The following is a 19,729-nucleotide window of genomic DNA, read 5'->3' on the forward strand; positions in this document are numbered from 1 at the left end:
ACTCTCTAAACTTCTCCCCCATTGGCATCGATTGCCAAAATGGAAAAAAAGTTTAGAAAGTCAATATAGTTGGTGGTCCTCCAAAAGGTGTGTACTTCTCAGCAAATGAGTGCAGAGAAATACACAAATAAAATGATAAGTAGTTGGAGGGAAACAAACTATATTGAGGACCCAAAGATTGCAAATAAAAGGATCATATGCCACAAAGACATACAAAAATAGAGGCAAGCAATCAAAAGATTCCTGATGGAACAAACAATCATATGGTCCTTCGAACCACATGAATAGAAGATATTATGATAAAGGCAACGGAGTGTTTTATCAAAAACTAGAGAAGCTCCCCATGATTTGTGCACTAATACGAGATTTTTGTATTTGATAAAGGTGCACAAAATAGGATCGTTGCTCCCCCAAAATTAATAAAAACACACAACGAGTGCAAGAAGATAGATGAGACAATAAGCATATCGATTGCACAAAACAAATGGTTGACCAACATGTAAAAGAAGCAACTTAAGAATAGGCTCAACCAAAGTAATGTGTGTGAGTCATGGCAAAGCACTTGAGAAGACTAAGATAAGGATGAGCATTACTCATCAACATAGTCTTGGTGAAATGAGATACAACGTGCAAGACATATCATTCCCACACACACATACTAGAAAATGGGTTCACAAGCTTACTAATAAACAAAATAAGAACCAACGCTTGTGGCAACCCATTGTGAAGATAGGAAGTAAGAACCTTATCAAGAGGAGGGATACTAATTGAAATGGCAAAACCCTCATCAAGACAAGCATGAGGAAAAATAATCTTCACGACCAAAGAGTTCATCAAGATGTAGGAAAATAAGATACGCACTCAAAACAGATCTTTTCACGAAGCCACCAAAAACTGAAAAAGGAAATGTAACGATGGACATGAAAGAAAAGAGGATATCAATTAGAGATGTAACTTCTCTTGTGTGTAAAAGATTCTAAGTAGAAGACAATCATGATGATATATATCCACAAAGAAGGATATACACACAAAATGGTTACAAGAAGGAACAAACTAGATATCCAAAAAGGAAGTCATAAATATATCAATGAGATCTTTTGCTTGGAAGCATAGCACATGGCCTAATATTTTCTTATTGTATAATATGAACTTCCAACATACGAACATCAAGGACATCCCAACTAGTAGTAAGACATCATTGTTCGGATGCTTTGAGAAAGCAAACAAGTACTACAAGAACGAATCAAGAGATTCATGCTATGATGCAACCTGGAAAAGAAAAGACAGGTTGGGGCCTTTGCAAGAAAAGGATGCATGAAGTGGATACTTGTTACCGAGACAACATTGGATTGATGTAGTAGATAGTTGTTCTTTGATCATCCTAACTTGGCTCCAATAATAACATGGTCTCAACACCTTCCTTATAGGTGAGCCGAGCATCTAATGCATCTCCAGTTGTTCCTGGAACAGCAAAACAAACAAAATGGTGCCCAAACTCATTGGGACCAAAGAGTTAGAAAACCAGCAATACATAAGACAAACTCCACATACATATGTGCATATAGATATGAATTTGAATTTCATGCACACTTTAGCCAATTTATGACAAGGTGGAGTTCCCCCTATATATTGGGTCAAAGAAGGAAAGCAAGCAAAAGAAGTTGTATATAGTAGCTAGATACGCATGCTCAAGACTCTCAAGAATCAACTCAACACAAAGTTGATAAGTCACCAAAAGACAAGGTATCAAGTGATAATAAGATCCTAAAACAAAAAAGAACTATCACTTGAAGGATATCAATTAAAAGATACCTCAAGGAATGAGATATCCACTGACGCATGCAAAATAGAAGGCAACAAGAAACCAATTGAAGGAAAACAAACACGAGTTATCTAGTTTCCAAAAGAGAGCTAGGTTCCAACAAACCAAGCCCTCGACAAATTTTCATGATGGCACAAAGCATCATAAAGAGCAGGACTTGCCTCCCATCAACACACACTTGATGGGGATCAAAATATTTTATGATGGGTGAATAAAGAGAGTGTTCTAAATAAAATAGGATAGCTCCCCCAAGGGACGTGCATTATATAGAATTTGCATTTGAATACAAAACGCACCCGATGGGATCATCACTTTCTCTATATCTATAAAAACACTAGACATGTTAAAATAGATTCATAAGAGGCAAGGAAGACAAACGAAACACAAAATCCAATGTAAAGATGATTAGCAATTCCAATCACATGATGGGAATACCAATTGTCAAGGACAAGAAGTATTTTCGAAGTGATACTCATTGGTATATCACATAATATATCCAAGATCATCTTTACCCATAAAACGCAAGCAAATGACACTTGTAGAGCTAACATGCCACCTAGGAACAAGATAACTTACAATATCAACACTAAGTGGCAACACGTCAAATGTACACATTTTCTAGGTTTGTAATATGCACATAGCATATTACTCCCCCATAATGTGATAAACCAACAACATTTAACAAGTGGCAAATTAAAACCAACAAGAGATACTTAATGGATCATATAGAATTTGAATTTCTCATGAGTAAGACATACCACATAGAAACTAGATAATCTTGAAGTATCAAAACCAAGTGGTATTCCCCATGTATACACATTTATAGGATTGTGAGGTGTGCAAAGCACATCACTCCCCCACAATGGGATAATCCATTAATCTCTCACAAGAGCCAACAAAAAATATAAACAAGATGCAAAAAGGCTCAATACAAGACTCACATGTACATGATATGCAAACCAACATACCCATACTCGATTACTCAAGATAAGCAAGTTGGAAGCACAACATATACAAACACATGCAAGGTACAAAACCACAACATGCAAAGGAGCGAGCACCTAACAATGTAAACAGTTTAAGTATAAGTTACCGTAAGGAGGCACATTGGATATAAGATAGAAACTCGATAATCCAAATGACTTGGCTTGAGATAATATGAATGATGAAGACCCCTTAATTCTTCATTATGTATCTAAGTCTGTAATGTCCTCCATAGTCACCTATTGATCAAGTTTGAGCTTGTTGGTCCCCAACTACGTTGGGTCCTAAAAGGTTAATCACAATAGGCTTGGCAACCCAAATGGTTCTTTTCTTGACACCATTTTGAGTACCAACAAACTTGGCAAACACATTGCCAACCTTATCCTTCCCAAGGGAATAGATATCATCAATAGTGATTGGGTTGGATAAGTTACCTCTTGTGCAAGACGAAGCGACATGACCCTTCTCACGACATAAGTAGCAACATCTACCCTTTGTTTTCTTCCCAGTTGATTTCTCACCTTGGGGAGTGTTGGCTTGGGTCTTATTGGGAAGAGGCCTTCCTTCAACTTGTAGTTGAGTGTGTGATTGAGTTTGTGGCCGCTTCCCTTGTTGCTTGTGACTTTGAGACTTCGTCTTCAAAGGGCAAGATCTAACATGGTGCCCTTTAACTTTGCACTTGAAGCAAATGATTTTGGCCGAATTCTTAACTCGTTCTAGGCCACCCTTGTTCTTGTTTGAGTTTACTCCAACATCATTTTTGTCATTCGGAGATGTTTGCTCACACAGGACGTTGTTGAGTGTGGACATCCCTTCATGACACTATTCCAAGTCTTTCTTCAAAGAAGTGACTTGGGCCTTGAGCTCTTTGATTTCCTCTGCATGGTTAGTTTTAATGCAAATACTAGAGGAAGTGTAAGTTTCATTGTTAGAGCAACAAGGCAAGGAAAGTAATTCATCACACGAGGTAGCAACATTATGAGTAGACGAATTACGAGGACTAACACATGGAAATATAGTACTTTGACTAGAAGTAGTGCCATTGTCCACATGAGGCTTATTTGATGTTACCTTGGTGATGATAGCCTCATGAGCTAACTTTTGCACATTATAGGATGTTAGAAGATCGGCATGAGAGCTTGTGAGCATTACATGGTTTTCTTCCAACTTCCCATAATTGCTAGTTAGTAAATCAAGTTGAGCACGTAGCTCAATATTCTCCTTCAATGTTGATACTTCAAATGAGGTAGAGTTAGATGTACAAGTATCATCAACAATATGAGAGGAGTAAGTAGCAAACAGAGACTTCTCATGAGTAGATTGAAGCTCCTCATAGATCTTAGAGGTTTTGATGAGCTCTCCCTTGACATTATTGCATTCAAGGAGAAGGACCTCAAAATCATTTTTAAGTTTATCATGAGCAACTTCAATCTCTCCTTTTGAAGATCTTAAGTCTCTACATGCTTGATGACTCTTCTCAAGTTCATGTTCAAGTTGTTCACTTTTAGCTTGTTCATGATTAAGTGAATCATTACAATTTTCAAAGTAAGCAAGAACATCTTGGAATCTTTGAAGAGCGTTATTTTTAGCTTTATGAAGAATTTTACTGATCACATAGATATTTTCGGTCAAATCATCATCATCATCCTCATCGCAAATATCATCGTTATTGCACAGGGAAGATGATACCTCATTATTACCTCTTGCCATGAGGCACATGTGAACTGGAGGAGTTGATGATGATTCTTTTGGTGAATCAGATTCTTCATTAGTCAAAGGTACTTCATATTTCTTGATTTCCCCTAAATGATTAGTCATAGAGAAACTAGGGAGAAACAAGATATTTTGATCAAGAGGGCACGAGGAAGCAGCATATCACCACAAACATTTGTCGAGGGATCTTTAGGTGAAATGCATGACCTATCAGCACAATAATTTACACTATGTGTGGTGCTAGATATGCTCGTGTCCATAGAGGCTATGACATTTTCATCAACATATATTTCTTCACTCACCATGTCATTACCTTGTGAGATTGAAGATGCTGAGGTGTGCAAGCAATCGGATATGGAAGTAGTGGTGGACTCTTTAAGATCGAAAAGAGTGAAGAGCTCATGCACCAACTCCTTCATCATAATACCGTCTTCATCAAGATTGGGCCCACCATATATATCTTCAAGTTTAGAGCAAACTTCATGAGCTGATTTACAAGTCGAGATAGACTTAAACACTTCAGGACTTATGGTTCGACGAATGGCAAGAAAAGCCTCACAATCAAGATACATCTCATTAGTAGATGAAGATGCATCATCCTTTTTGTCGGCAATCCCTACAAGAACAACTCGTAAAATATTTGGGCCCATGGCCCAAAAGTGATGAAGCATACGAATTCTCCATAGGGTATAATTTGTGCCATCAAAGTCAAAGATGCCATTGTGCACTAATCCAATAGTCGACATCGATACTCTCTAGGTCGTGAAACCTAATTAAAGAGAGACCTAGCTCTGATACCAATTGAAAAGTCCTCGATGACGCCTAGAGGGGGGGTGAATAGGGTATTTAAAAACTTCTTCGGATTTGGCTTGAAACTAATACGGAAATAAACTAAGAGGGTACTAGTCAAGCACAAATCCTAAATGCACTAGGCACTGCAACGTGTATGAACAACACGATCTACCAAGATGGACACAATACAGTTACTAACAAGCACAAGTAAGTTACACAAACTTACTTGAGCTATATCACACGACAAGTAGGTGAACAACACAAGATACTAGATCACACTATATCACACAATATATCAAAGGCTGCAAGTATGAACGTGTGGATATAGAGGGTATGCTTGAATGATTAATCTTGTACAAGAAATAGCCAACACAATATAATGAGCACAAACAATATGCAATGTATATATGCTCAAGTAACACAAGTAAACCACAAGTAAGGAGTTAGGGTTAAGGATAACCAAGGTCACTTAGACGAAGATGTATCCCGATGTTCACTTCCTTGGAGGGAAGCTAGTCACCGTTAGAGAGGTGGATGTTACCACGAAGGCACACCAACGCCACGAAGGCTCACCCTATTCTCCCTTTGAGATAACACCACGAAGGCGTTTCTCAACCACTAGTGGTAAGCCTTTGAGGTGGCTTCCAAACCCTCACAAACTTTTCCGGGGGGTAATCACACGGATTGATTCCTCTCCGAAGAACTCCTACCGCCTAGGAGTCTCCAACCTCCAAGAGTAACAAGATCACGGAGAATGCTCAAAACTTGCTCAAATCTCAAATAGCCTGGGTTGAGAGGAGGAGAGGGAGACGGTCTATCTTTTGATTGGAACAACTCTCAAAGGGGCTCACAAATGCTCTTGGGATCTAAGATTTGGTGTGAGCAAATGTGTGTGAGGTAGAAGTGTGTTCTTATGAGGATAAGGCTGTGTTTTTTGCTCACTCTCACGAAGTGGGAGAGGGGTATTTATAGTGGGGAGAGAAAAACAGCCGTTGGGGACACTTTAAGTCACACAGGGTCCGGACGTCCGGCAGTTTTCTCGGAAGTCCGGGCGTTCGCAAGGGTTCGGACGTCCGACAAGGGTCGATCGTCCGAGGGCTGTAGCTATGACTGGAAACACTGTGAATTGAACAGCGACCGGACGTCCGGAGAAGGCCGGAAATCCGAGTTATTCGACTCAACTTCTTCTGGTGGGAGGTTCTGGATTTCCGAAAGGGGACGGACGTCCGGCCCTCGGACGTCCGAAGGGAGCCGGAAATCCGAGTTATAGAGCTCATGTTCTTCTGGTGCAGGGCTCCGGATTTTCGAAGCCTATCGGTCGTCCGACCCTTGACCGGCCCTCGGACGTCCGGAGGGAGCCGGAAGTCCGAGTTATATGGCTCAAGTTTCTCTGGTGCATAGTTCCGGAATTCCGAAGCTGGTCGGATATCCGGGCCTCGGACGTCCGGAGGGAGCCGGAAGTCCGAGTTATATGGCTCTGATTTCTCTGGTATAGGATTCCGGATTTCCGAAGCAGTCGGTCGTCCGGCCCTCGGACGTCCGGAGGAAGCCGGATGTCCGAGGCACTGGTTCTGTTTTCAGATAACAGCAGAGCAGTGGAGATGTGGTCTGAGCAGAACAGTGGAGATGTCGTTTGAGCAAGTTCATCGCAAAACCTGTGATCCCCTCTTAATAGTGCGGGATCCCTAAAGACTCAAGAATCATAAAAGGGGTACTGATGATCCATACTTGAGTGTATACTTTTATTCGCTGATCATCACTCCGCACAACTAACGTCAAAGGAACTGATACCTTTGAGTTAGCCCTTTCACTTGAGCTTGATGTTGTTGTTCCTTATTGGCTCAAGTTGAAAGCAAGACATGATGAAGTCTTCAAGTAGCTCTCCCATACACAATGTGGAAAGCCTAGCTTATGTATTCATCTTCATTTGTCCACCATGTGAACATCCACAAGAATCAAGCATGTAGTGCTCAGGAATGCTTATCTTGATCTTGTCCTTGTTAGCACATGAGCTTGTCCTTATCAACACATGATCATTAGCAATAGTTTCAATGATATATTCGTGATGATCCACTTGAACTTGCACACCACAATCTTGATGACGATCGCCACTTGACGTCATCCTTCATGGGTTGTATGAGATCTTCCTTTTGACGCAAGCCCATGGAAGCACACCTAACCCCCACATAGGACTCTCACAAAGACCATGGGTTAGTACACAAACACGTAATGGACAATGCTTACCATACCATGGGATCGCTTGATCCCTCTCGGTACATCTTATACGCTTTTTGTGTTGATTATCTTGATTTACTCTTTGTCTGAGATCTTGATCAACCTAGTGTCTCTATGACCATTCTTTGGATAATACCTTGAATACCATCTTGGTCATCATATAAACTCCTTGAACCCAACAGATGGACTTCAAGAAGTGCCTATGGACAAATCCTATAAATATAACTTAAGGCAACCATTAGTCCATAGAATTGTCATCAATTACCAAAACCACATATGGAGATATATGCTCTAACACCAGTCTTGATCCGACTCAACGGATACCTTTGGAGATACCTGTAGAGCACCTTTATAGTCACCCAGTTACGTTGCGACGTTTGATGCACACAAGGTATTCCTTCGGTGCCAGTGAGTTATATGATCTCATGGTCATAGGAACAAATACTTGACACGCAGAAAACAATAGAAATAAAACGTCACGATCAATATGCTACGTTCATAGTTTGGGTCTTGTCCATCACATGATTATCCTAATGATGTGATCCCGTTATCAAGTGACAACACTTGCCTATGGCCAGGAAGCCTTGACCATCTTTGATCAACGAACTAGTCAACTAGAGGCTCACTTGGGACAGTGTGTTGTCTATGTATCCACACATGTATTTGAGTTTCCAATCAATAAAATTCTAGCATGGATAATAAACGATTATTATGAATAAGGAAATAAAATAATAACTAATTTATTATTGCCTCTAGGGCATATTTCCAACAGCTGCTCCAACCCTGCTCCAGCCTGAAGGTACTCCACCCATGTTCCATCTCTATTTTGGTCAAATCTGAATGTGGAATGCTCCTGCTGCATCAAACTGCTACATTCAGAATTTGTTGTACTGCTGCTATATGAAGTGGTGCTACTGTTGTGGTACTGCTGCTATATGAAGTGGTGGTGCTGCCAAATGATGATGCGATGTTCAATTTTTGGCTAATTTTTGTATCCTGATGCTTAATCATAAATTAAATTTTGTTAGCCCATTTTACCTGATTGCAATTTGAGAGAATACTTATAATAGTAAGATAACATGGAGTATTTCTTCAGGCGTTAGGAGTAGCAAAATTTTAATCTTTTCATTTTAGATCCAGCGATGGAGTTCCTCAAAATTGCTCTTTTGCTTGATCCAAAGATTGAAGTCTTTTCTTTCCAATATGTTCTTGTTGTGGCCAAATTACTCCTACCATATGGAGCTACATGATCCTATCATATGGAGCGAAATTGCACTTTTATGAGAAAGTTCACTGAAAATTTATTTACACAAGTACTTTCTGAATGTTGTTGCAATGATATTGCTTTCTGAATAAAGTTCAAAACTGTGCTTTCTGAATTGTGGAATCATGAATCATTTAGTCTGGTAATCTATATTCCTAAATAATCTTCCAAATCCATTCTTCTCAGCACATATTTTTCTGTTTTAAGCACTTTCTCAGTACTAAATAAAAGTACTTCAAAATCATCTTACAAAATGATGTTCAGGAAACAGCTGAGCACACCGGTAACATCAGTTGGAAATAGCCGGATTAAAGGATCTATGCACATATATGCAACCACAAGTGCAAGGTTTACTCTTGCATGAACAGTCTCAATTGGTTTATGTTCTTTGCTCAGTCAAGTTGATGTTCAGAGCCTGTCATTTTCTTCCAAAACCTGTGAATTTCTGTCAGGCTTTCATCTGTCAAGTTGATGTCAAACTTTACACATACATAACTTGACACATCAGGTTGATGTCAAGTTGATAATCAGAATATGTATAGTTCCACAAATTACAAAACTCGATTCTAAACAATGCATCTGACAAATTTTAAGGACAGACCAAAGGAATCAATTGTCACTGTTAATTGATTTGAAAATGCATGCTTCCACGAGTTCACTGGAATCAGACTATTTACAGTTTCTTAAAACATAGAACTGGATCCAGACAGTTCATGAAGAATAAAAGTGGAGTTACAGCAGTAGGACTGTTCTTTTGTGTTCTTTTGAATTAATAGCTTCTGTTCCCAAAATTCAGTCAAGCAAATTTGACAAATTCTCAAAACAGGGCCGGCCCTATGTTTCGGAAGGCCCTAGGCGAACTCGACGACATGGACCCTTTAAATACTAAGACTATATATATGTGTGTATATATGTGCATGATACATAAATGAAGATATATATAATATCATGTACATAATAAGCTTTCAACCATACATGATACATCTTGTGAGATGTCTATAATAATTGTTCAACAATGTCATATTACGACAAGAAGACTAATGTCCCAAAATTACGAAGAATTGTGAATATAAAGAATTGTAAATGTACTTATGAAAAACTTGACGAATCGCGGTCGCGGTCTTATGGATGGCTGGACGTGAGGCAAGCGTGCAACGGTGGCACGCCGGGTTGCCGGCATGGGTGCACGGCGCAACACTAGGGGCTAGGCTGCCGCGCGGCACAACGTCAACAAGGAGAATCCGAAGCGGGAGAGGCCGAGCAACGGTTTGCCTGGACAAACAATCCGATTGATTCACGCGTGCGGCTGGTGGTGGGACGCTTCACCTGGTCACTACTCCTTTTTCTAGGGGAACCTGATCACTACTCGCTAGCAATCAGGCTGGCAGTTGGGCCTATCAAATCTTGTTGTACGTCCTTTGATTAAACTTTTTGCTAAGCTATACTAATTATACATACTAGATCATGGTTTGGTAGTACAAGATCCAGTTAACAACATAAGTGCATAACAGTGCCTTTTCCAGAGTGTAGAGGAGATCCGGTGGCAGCACAATTGAAGGAGCTAGTTCCTAGACGAGCAGAGGAGTAGCAGCAGCAGCAGCACGGGCAGAGTAAGAGGAGCAGCACGCGCATGGGCAAAGGAGCAGCAGCAGCACGGGAAGAGCTCCACCGACGACGCGCGGCAGAGCAGCAGCAAGGGCACGTGCGTCAAGGGAAAAGGTCGAGCATTCCTTGTCTAGATGATAGAGGCCCAGGCGCGCGGGGGAGCTCGAGGAGGACGAGCTCCGCCGTATCGTGGCGGGAAGTTCCAGCGACGCGCGTACAGGATCGTGGCGGTTCAGTTCCTGGACGGCGGCGAAGACATTCCTGGGCGTCTATGGCGGAGCGGTTCCTGGACGGCGGCGGCGAAGACATTCCTGGCCGTCTATGGCGGAGCAGTTCCTAGGCGGCGGCGCCGGAGCTGGTCCTGTGCGGCAGCGCGGAGCTGGGCGGCGCCTGCCCCTGGCGATGGGCGAAGGAAGAAGATGGAGACATGGACATGTTTGTAATAATTTTATAACTACGAGGTCCTTTTTGTGAAATTGCCATTACACTACCCACCGGCCAATCTTTTCCGGACGGAGGGAGATCAATAGACAGACCATGCAGAAATGAGAACAGCAGATATTAAACAGAACTTGCATTGTCACCAACATGTCTATGCACTAAATTACACATCATGTGACTTTATTATTTATGCATATCGGACTATACAGTAACAGTATACATAGTTTGGTACCTCCCCATTTCCATTGTTCCATTTACATCACAACAGTGCCACGAGGGCATTAAGATACAAAAAGATGGGCATATTTACAAAAGGCCCAGCAAGCCAAGAACAGATGTTTGCATCCTATAAGTTCAGTTATTTGTACCCACTAAACTGACCTGGAGACGAAATACCTCATGAACAGCACCACGGTTGAGAATGATTAGAACTTTTGCCCCGTCGTCACTGGTGAGCCAACTCAGTGAATTCTTGTACGACTCATAGTCATCGGGCAGCCTAAAACCATAGAACCACCTACCAAGCTTGAGCAAGCTCACACACACCTTCCTCTCTGCTACCTTGCAAGCTTGAAGTGCTTTATCCACTTCACTGGGCTGGAAGAATAGTTGCACGTCAAATCCGCATTTTATGAGCATATCCAAACTTGGTCAGATTAGTTGAGCAAGAACATAATGTTATCAAGAGAAAGAGAACTTCACAAGGCTTGAAAATTCAATTGTTCAAAGATTTTTTATATTGCCAATCATATATTATCTGGAGTAGGAACGTGTTCTCTTCTAATTTATCTTTTGAGGTATGTCATAGTACATTCATACATGACCTAACATAGCATGCTTGTGCAAAGGGACTACCGATTTCTCCTTACGGTGTGCATAGTCTGCTATTAAACACATGAAGTGCTTTAAGCTAACATAAGCTTCCAGAACAAAACTTGACCTTGTTTGAGGAAAAAGAGAGAATGAAGCTTGACCTCAGTGCAACAGAGCGAGACACGCTGAACCTAAACAAGGTGACTTCTGGTGGGAAGATAAGATCAAAGATCCGAGGGAACTAACAAAGTTTGTTCACATCTGAGTGAACCTAAACATGGTGACCTCAGTGCAATAGATCAAAGCTCTCTATACAAGGTAATAAGGTAATGGTATTTCAAGAATAACAGTGATAAATGGTTCTGAAAACGTTTAAAGCAAAAAAAAGATTGGCCTAAACTTTTTGAGACACAGAGAGCAAGTAATCATAAGAAAAGTTCAACGTGAACACCATGAATCATAACTCACCAGTATATGCAAATATGCAATGGAGTAATGCAATCCAATAAGATTTATTATCGCACTGCGATTTCTTGAAAGCAAGAAAAACTGGACATTGACAAAGCCTATATCCTTCATCAATGCCAAATCAGACATAGCCTTCAGATAACATTCAGCTTCAAGCGACCCGTTGTGTGTGCTGCTCTCCACAAATTCAACCACTCTAGAGATAGCCACAGCAGTTCTTCCATGGTTGTTGACGTAGAGAGCTTTCCATCCCTACAGTACAAGTTACACCAAAAAGCAAGGTTAATCTGTTATGCTTTGGGCAGCAAGGAGCAGGTGAGTGAGTGACGAGAAATACAATCGGGAATGGATTAAATAGTTCTTCAACACTGGTGGTGGGTTCACATTATTTTTTAGAAAAGGAAGGTGACCTTCGGCCTCTGCATCGGAAAGATGCACTTGGCCCCTAAATGGGTTCATATTATACAACAGACAAGTGAAGACCTCACAAATAACACAGGTACCATTCTGGTCCTACACCTATGAAGAACACCATTCTGGATCCGTCCCTGGTCGCTCTCGCGGGCGGTGGCGGGGGAACCGTAGCCTCCACCCCGCGGCCCCCTCCTACACCCTCCCCTCCCAGCGTCACCGCCAGAAGGCGCCGCCGGGCGAAGCCCGGTGCACGTCGGCAGCGGCGGGCCCTATCCCCCTCCCGGCGTATGGCTGCAATGCGAGATACGATGGCGCGGTGGAGGCTTGGCGCGGAAGCATGGCGGACGCGTCGGGCGGCGCGGGCAAGCGGTAGGCCATGGCGGCTGCGCATGGGGTTGGTTCCGGGGCGGCGATACGAGCCCGGATCTGGTCCTGCGGCCGCGGTCTCGGCGTCTCCTGGTCAGCCGACAAGTCTCGGTGGGGGCTTCTCCTTGCTGTGATCTGACAGCGGCGGCCTGGGTCATCCCGACAGGGATGGCGGCGGTCCCTGCACTAGAGATGGAGGTTCTTCCAACAGATCTGGGTGAAAACATGCGGTGGCAGCGCTGTCTGCGTCGTTCCCTTCCTGAAGGCATCGTCGTAAAGAAGTTCAAGGCCATTCTCTGCTACCTCCGGGGGAAACCCTAGATAAGTAGATCGGATGACGTCGGCTCTCTGGTGTCGTTTCCTCCTTGAGGGCGTCATTCTTGAAGGTACACGCGGCTCGAGGGACCGTAGGACGGCTTCTTTGGTGGAGCGGTGCTTCATCTTACACATTGATGGCGAAGGATCTCGGTGGCGTGGTGTTGTGGAGACTCGACGTCCAATGCGCGGAGATGGACTCGCGCAGGAGGAGGATGCTGTCTGGTGCCATGGTGGCGTCGACGGCACAGAAGCCTGGCAAGGTCGATGCGTTAGTTTGCTCTGAAGTTGGATTGGTGCAAGATGGCAGCGACGACATATGAGAGTGTGGCAGACCAGTTTGTGTCCCAAACCTAGTATGTGGCTTGGTTGGGCCCTCTGACTTTAGATGTTAGGCTTTTGTGCGATGTCTGTTTGGTATTAGGCTCGGACCATCGACACCCTTCAATCATGTGGTTAGGAGTAGCGACAGATGTTGCTAAGATGGTGGCTTCAGACCACCTGATGTACTAATAATCAATGAAATGGCTGCATGCATCTTCCAGATGCAAGAGGCTGGGGGTAATCCTCCTTTTCTTAAAAAAAAGCCTATGAAGAACACTGCATTTTAAACTGACCTGAGACATTTTAAACAGTTCCGTATAATATTCCGGCTAAGAGAATGCCTATTGGCTCTACACAAAAATTGGACCTTAGACTGAACTATAACCCAAATTCAAGTGCGTCTTTCCTCCAAAAAAGCAAAGACGTATTTTAGTAAGAAACTCATGAATTGTCCTAGTATGACATTGCGACAAAATAACTCCTAGTTGACGTACGACAGTGAAATTAGCCTCACATAAGTTTCTGCACAGAATCTAACATGACACACCGACTTAGTAGCCTAGCAAACAACGCTGCAGGGTCTGAAAGCCCTGAATAAGGATTAGACTGAACTTGTATAAGCAATAATCAAGTGAAAGCAGTACCAAGTGCCCAGAGCTACATCAGATTTGTTACTTGTATGAACTAGTATAGTCGTTCAATCGAGGGCACAGGCCACATGAACTGTGAATCCAAGAGAAAAATAAGTTGGGGGAATGGACAGGAGAGCTGTATTCTGGTCTCTGCAGTCTGTACCCACCTGCGCGCGGGAAGCCCCTGCCCCTCCGGCCGCCATGGCGGCCGCGGTGGCCGGCCAGCGGCGGCGGAAGAGGCCCTCCCACACGAAGTTTGCGTCGCAGGCGCGGCGCCAGGACCGGGAGCATCCGCCGAGAGCGCACACGTCGGCCTCCTGAGCACGGCTCGAGCCAGTCAACGAGCGAGCGAGCTACGTATACAGAGAGAAAGATGAGAGAGAGGCGCACCTGGAGGCGGGAGGCGACGGCGATGGCTATGTCGTCGGGGAGATCGTCCCACCTCCCCTCCGGCGACGGAGACGGCGAGAGCTCCATTCCGATTCCCCTCCCCTCTGCCCCCTGATTCTGGAATGGAGTGTCAAGCTTACGTAGCTGCTTTGTGTCGGGGAAGGGAAGCGGCAGGACTCGGATCTTTTGCGGCCGCGCGATCGGTCCACGTCAGGGCCACGTGGAAGGAGAGCCTGGATCGCACGCGTACCCCCGGGATTCTCTGTGGCCGATCCGTCTCGCGCCACACCTCTCCCCCTCCTTATTAATTCCTGACGGCGACCGAGGTGGACCAGCACGCCACCAGCGCTAATAATCAATCAACTTTTTTTAAAACGTGCCGTGTTACCGTGATCCGACTGGTTTATTAGTGTCCGCGGGTTATTTTATTTTACCACCCCCCTTCAACTTTGTACCATATATACACGAGTACTTGCGTATATTTTCTTTCGAAAGTTTCGCTTGCCCACCCTAAAAAAAAAAAAAAGGTTTCGCTTGCCCTGCACTTCTCCAACCTCGAATATTTCTCTATCGGAGGCCCGACTCGGCGCGCTCCCCCTCGCTGACCCTCCCTAATCATTGATCGATTGTCCCCTCGCTCGATCCGGCCAAGGTTTCTCCCGCCGGCGAGGAGCGCGCACACCGAATCTGGTCCGGGGGGCGGAGTTTGCTCCGCTCCGGCTCGGTGTGTTGGTGGATTCGGTTCGAGGGGATGGAGCGGCGGCGGTGGCTGCAGGCCGCGGTTCTAATGTCCTTGCTGCTGCTTTGCTCTGGGAGAGGTACGGCTGCTCGCTTTTCTCTCGCCTTCGGAAAATACCGTGATCCGACTGGTTGCAGCCGGATGTCGGAGACCCTTGTTGCCGGTGAAGCTTTTGCCTCGGGTTCACGGCAATGTCGTGCCTATGTTCAGGAATCGATTAGGAACTGTTTTTTACTAGAACAACCGAATTAGGACCTAGAACACCATTATCTACCAGCCGTTGTTTGTTCACAAGTTCACGGCATGTTGTTTCATACTTTGACTCCTGTTATGTGCACAAACTTCAAACTTTTTATATGCTTTTATGCATACCTTGTCATGCTCTGCAGTGACTCTTAGCCTAGCTACTCGGTTTTATTCTGTGTCATGATCGATTACTCAGTGGGTCATTGTATTCTCATGTTGGTCCTGTTTTCTTCGTTCAGAACTTAAGAGCAAAAGACAGGCGCCAGCATATAATTCCACTCTCGCCAAGACGCTTGCAGAGTATACTTCAGCAGTAAGTTTGCCTGTCGCCTTGTCTTCTTCATCATCCAATTCGGATTTGCTTACGGTGAATACATAGGATTTCTAGTGCAATATTTATCCAATAGTAACTGGTTTGAACATTGGTGCTGTTTTTTACAGGTGTATACTAATGACCTGTCACAATTATTCTCCTGGACCTGTGAAAAATGCGTTGACTTAACAGAGGTATTCTTCCTCGCCTCTTATGCACTAGGTTTGAAAGAAAGGGCAAGAAGATGGTTTTGTTTGAGATTTTTCATTGTTCATATGTAGCTTGGTGTGCTTGACTGATAGGTTTGTTTGATGACGCAGGGGTTCGAGGTTATCGAGCTGATCATTGATGTGAAAAATTGCTTGGAGGTTATTCCCTCTATCCATGATCTTTCTTTTTACCCTGAATATACTCTTCTTCTACATCGATGTTGATAGTTTTGATGAACCAGGCATATGTCGGTTTTGCAAGTGACATGAATGCTGTTGTAGTTGCATTCAGAGGGACTCAGGAGAACAGGTTCTTCTTCTATATCCCTTCCTTATTAGTAGTTACTTATAAAGGCTGCTTTGCAAGTTACTTATTCAATAAGCATATTATTATTCAACATCAGGAAAAATGGATAATTTCTAATATGTGAGGTATCTTAAATTGATACCTGAAGTCTTGCTCAATCAGACAAATTTGACATAGTTTACATCCTGTTATTTTTATGTAAATAATGTTTCTCCTCCATTCTCTCAGCATCCAGAATTGGATTGAGGACTTATTTTGGAAACAACTTGATTTTGACTATCCAGGCATGAGTGAAGCAAAGGTCAGCATGGCTAAAGTATTTATGATGAAAATGCTGGTTCATGAACCGTATTAATGTTGGTGATCTGTCTGTTTATAGGTGCACAGTGGGTTTTATTCTGCATATCATAATACAACATTGCGTGATGGAGTCATCAATGGCATCCAGAAGACCAGGGAAGCATATGGCAATATTCCCATCATGGTGACAGGACATTCCATGGGAGGGGCCATGGCTTCGTTTTGTGCCCTTGATCTTATTGTGAGTGCTAATATTTGTCTGAAGAAGATATGCTTTCAATTTATCATAAGTTTTTCTACTTTTCATGAATTCATGCTCCTGCTAAATTCTACTGCTACAAGCTGTCCTATTTGAATGGAATATGATGCTTTGTTTGGGCATTCCATTCCTCCTCTTTTCTTAGTTTTAATTGATTCTTTCATGTGTATAAAATGCATTGAAAGAACTTCTAACATCACTAAAATCAGTACTTCATAATTACTGCACAATTCTCAGACTGAACTCTCTTTACATTTGACAGACTACTATTACTACCTCCGATTCTGATCCAAAAAGTGTCATGGTTTTGGATCGGAGGGAGTAATATTTTGTTGGGAATGACAGCAAGTGTCAGCCAATCAAGAACCTCAGTGATAGACTGATAGTATAATTTGATTTCTATGCTTGTTCTTCAGCATACCAAAATCTTAGCCAAGGCAGATGTAACAATCTTTGTTCATGTGTGGGCAGTACACCTTCTGTGTATTTGAACAGTGGCATCAAGCATAAGTTGTACTAGCTTCCGTTTTTGTCTATTCTGATAAGTTTACGACATGCTTCTGATTTAACCACCATGATAACACATATTCCTGTGTTCTTGTAGGTCAACTACGGGTTAAAGGACGTGACCCTGCTGACATTTGGGCAACCTCGGATTGGTAACGCTGTGTTTGCTTCCCACTTTAAGATGTACTTGCCAAACGCAATTCGAGTAACCAACGCACATGATATTGTGCCTCATCTACCCCCGTACTACCAGTACTTCCCACAGAAAACCTACCATCATTTTCCACGAGAGGTATACATCGTTCTGTTTCACTTCCACCTTTGCTAACAACTAAAACTCTAGTCTTACACCTGATGTTTATGCTTTTCTGGGAGATGTGGTGAAAAACATCCGTCATTTAACCATCTCATGTCCATTTTCTGGCGCATTTCACATATATTTTCAGGTATGGGTTCATAATATTGGACTTGATAGCCTAGTATACCCGATCGAGCAAATCTGTGACGATTCTGGTGAAGATCCCACTTGCAGCAGGTCCCTCTCGTTCTCACGTATTAACATTCTGTCCTTTGTGAACTCTTTGCCATCCGACGTTCTCTCACACTAACATTGCTCTTCTATCCAGGTCCGTAAGTGGAAATAGCGTGCAAGACCATATCCACTATCTTGGCATCAGCATGCATTCTGAGTCGCGGGGATCATGCAGAATTGTCACGGATGACAATATGCTCAGGTACAAAGTTGGCACTGTAGATGGCACTATTGTCTTCTCGAAGCAGCCTGGTTTATCAGTTGATCAGCTACTCAGTGTACAGTAAACAAGCTCAAGATTGCATGGATTTGTTTTGATGGTTCTTTTCTGCCAAAGCACAATATGCTTGTTGGCAATCAAAGGACTATCTCATGTATATATACACGTGTGATCCTTGCTAGGTTAAATTATCCTAGCTGAGGGTGTATTTCTGAAATGTACATACATATTTATGCTGATTAAATTGTTCATATTGTTGCATATAATTTAATTTATTTAAGCATGGCGGTTGCTTTCATTATGTACAGCATAGTAGATCATATGTTTTATATCTGGTGAAGTGCACAAGTCAGTTTGTGGTATGTTTTAAGAAATGCTGATGGCAGACTAAGGCATAGCCTAGTGGTGGAAAGAGACTCGTGCTTTCCCACCCACACCAGGCTTAACGCATGGTACTTGCAATTTGGGTTAGTTAGCAAAAGGACCCGTGCGTTGCCACGGAAGAGAAAAAACATCCGTCATACACACAATCAACGACAACAACAAACTACTTGAAATCTTTCAGAGTGCCAAATCAAGTGTGTTGTGCACAAATATAAAGGAATTTTTGAAATATATACGAGAAACAACGGAGAAAAGTATTACTTAAAGTTTAAGGTGCAACATAAACGTAACTTTTAACACGCAAGATAATATCATATTTGGAATGTAAACAATATTCTGAGTGATTTTTGTATATAAATTTTTAATTTTGAAGTTAGGATTTGAAAAGAAAAGTTGGACCGAGCTCAACTGAAATAATCGAGAAAAACAAAGAATGTACAATATTCTGAGTGATTTTTGTATATAAATTTTTAATTTTGAAGTTAGGATTTGAAAAGAAAAGTTGGACCGAGCTCAACTGAAATAATCGAGAAAAACAAAGAAAAATAGGAGAAGGCTGGGATGGGCTCTAGCCAGTTGGCTGCTAGCGCTGACGTGATTTTCTATTGGATAAATACTAGCAAAAGGGCCCATGCGTTGCAACGGGAGAAAAAAATATCACACGATTTTAATCTTTTTATAATCATTTTGATTTATTAAAATAGTAAGCTAACTAACTAATGTAGTCAGTCCTATCCTATTTTGTTGAGAAATCAACCCGTCCATTGTTAGTTCCATCATGATGAGAAATTGAGCGGGACAAGCAAATCAAAACAAAGAGGCTACGTGAATTGATCAATGGACTGTTATCTTATTTCACTCATGGGGTAGAGAATGTGGGATCAGATGACAAACTGAAGGTGGTGTTCCATTCTCTCTCTCTACTTACATTCAATACATTCATTCATCAGCAAACAAATTCCCACAAAACAAAATTTCTTACCGGTGCTTGGCACACGGTTGGAGGCATGGGGAGGGGATCTCACCAGATGATGAGTTCCTGCCGGAGGAGGGGATACGATGAGGGGAGCAAGGGTTAGGCGCCTCTATCTGGCCATAAGGAGTCGCCGGTGCCGCGCTATAACCTCGGAGTTCC

The 19,729-nt window shown here is 42.7% G+C and overlaps 2 protein-coding genes across 2 annotated transcripts; one reads left to right on the forward strand and one right to left on the reverse strand.

Moving 5' to 3' along the window:
• Positions 1–11,010: 11,010 nt before the first annotated feature.
• On the reverse strand, positions 11,011–14,727 carry LOC123440314. The gene is made up of 4 exons (XM_045116891.1): positions 14,579–14,727; positions 14,356–14,505; positions 12,138–12,389; positions 11,011–11,453 (listed from the first exon to the last, which is right to left on the reverse strand). Exons 1-4 carry the CDS (start codon positions 14,663–14,665, stop codon positions 11,211–11,213), a joined length of 732 nt encoding a protein of 243 aa, XP_044972826.1. The 5' UTR covers positions 14,666–14,727; the 3' UTR covers positions 11,011–11,210.
• Positions 14,728–15,073: 346 nt separating this feature from the next.
• Positions 15,074–18,476, forward strand: LOC123440323 (lipase-like). The gene is made up of 10 exons (XM_045116900.1): positions 15,074–15,396; positions 15,803–15,876; positions 16,005–16,070; positions 16,197–16,244; positions 16,328–16,395; positions 16,621–16,693; positions 16,772–16,933; positions 17,556–17,750; positions 17,905–17,993; positions 18,085–18,476. The coding sequence occupies exons 1-10, from the start codon at positions 15,330–15,332 to the stop codon at positions 18,275–18,277; spliced, it is 1,035 nt and encodes a 344-aa protein (XP_044972835.1). The 5' UTR covers positions 15,074–15,329; the 3' UTR covers positions 18,278–18,476.
• The last annotated feature ends 1,253 nt before the right edge of the window (positions 18,477–19,729 follow it).

Source organism: Hordeum vulgare, chromosome 1H, assembly GCF_904849725.1.
Source record: "Hordeum vulgare subsp. vulgare chromosome 1H, MorexV3_pseudomolecules_assembly, whole genome shotgun sequence".
NCBI lineage: Eukaryota > Viridiplantae > Streptophyta > Magnoliopsida > Poales > Poaceae > Hordeum > Hordeum vulgare.

Coding starts and splice junctions, on each gene's coding strand:
- LOC123440314 (XM_045116891.1), bottom strand. CDS start 14,665: ATGGAGCTCTCGCCGTCTCCGTCGCCGGAGGGGAGGTGGGACGATCTC. Junction 14,506..14,578: donor CCGTCGCCTCCCGCCTCCAG/GTGCGCCTCTCT, acceptor AGCCGTGCTCAG/GAGGCCGACGTGTGCGCTCT. Junction 11,454..12,137: donor TTGCATATTTGCATATACTG/GTGAGTTATGAT, acceptor CTATTCTTCCAG/CCCAGTGAAGTGGATAAAGC.
- LOC123440323 (XM_045116900.1), top strand. CDS start 15,330: ATGGAGCGGCGGCGGTGGCTGCAGGCCGCGGTTCTAATGTCCTTGCTG. Junction 16,245..16,327: donor ATGTGAAAAATTGCTTGGAG/GTTATTCCCTCT, acceptor TTGATGAACCAG/GCATATGTCGGTTTTGCAAG. Junction 16,694..16,771: donor CAGGCATGAGTGAAGCAAAG/GTCAGCATGGCT, acceptor GTCTGTTTATAG/GTGCACAGTGGGTTTTATTC.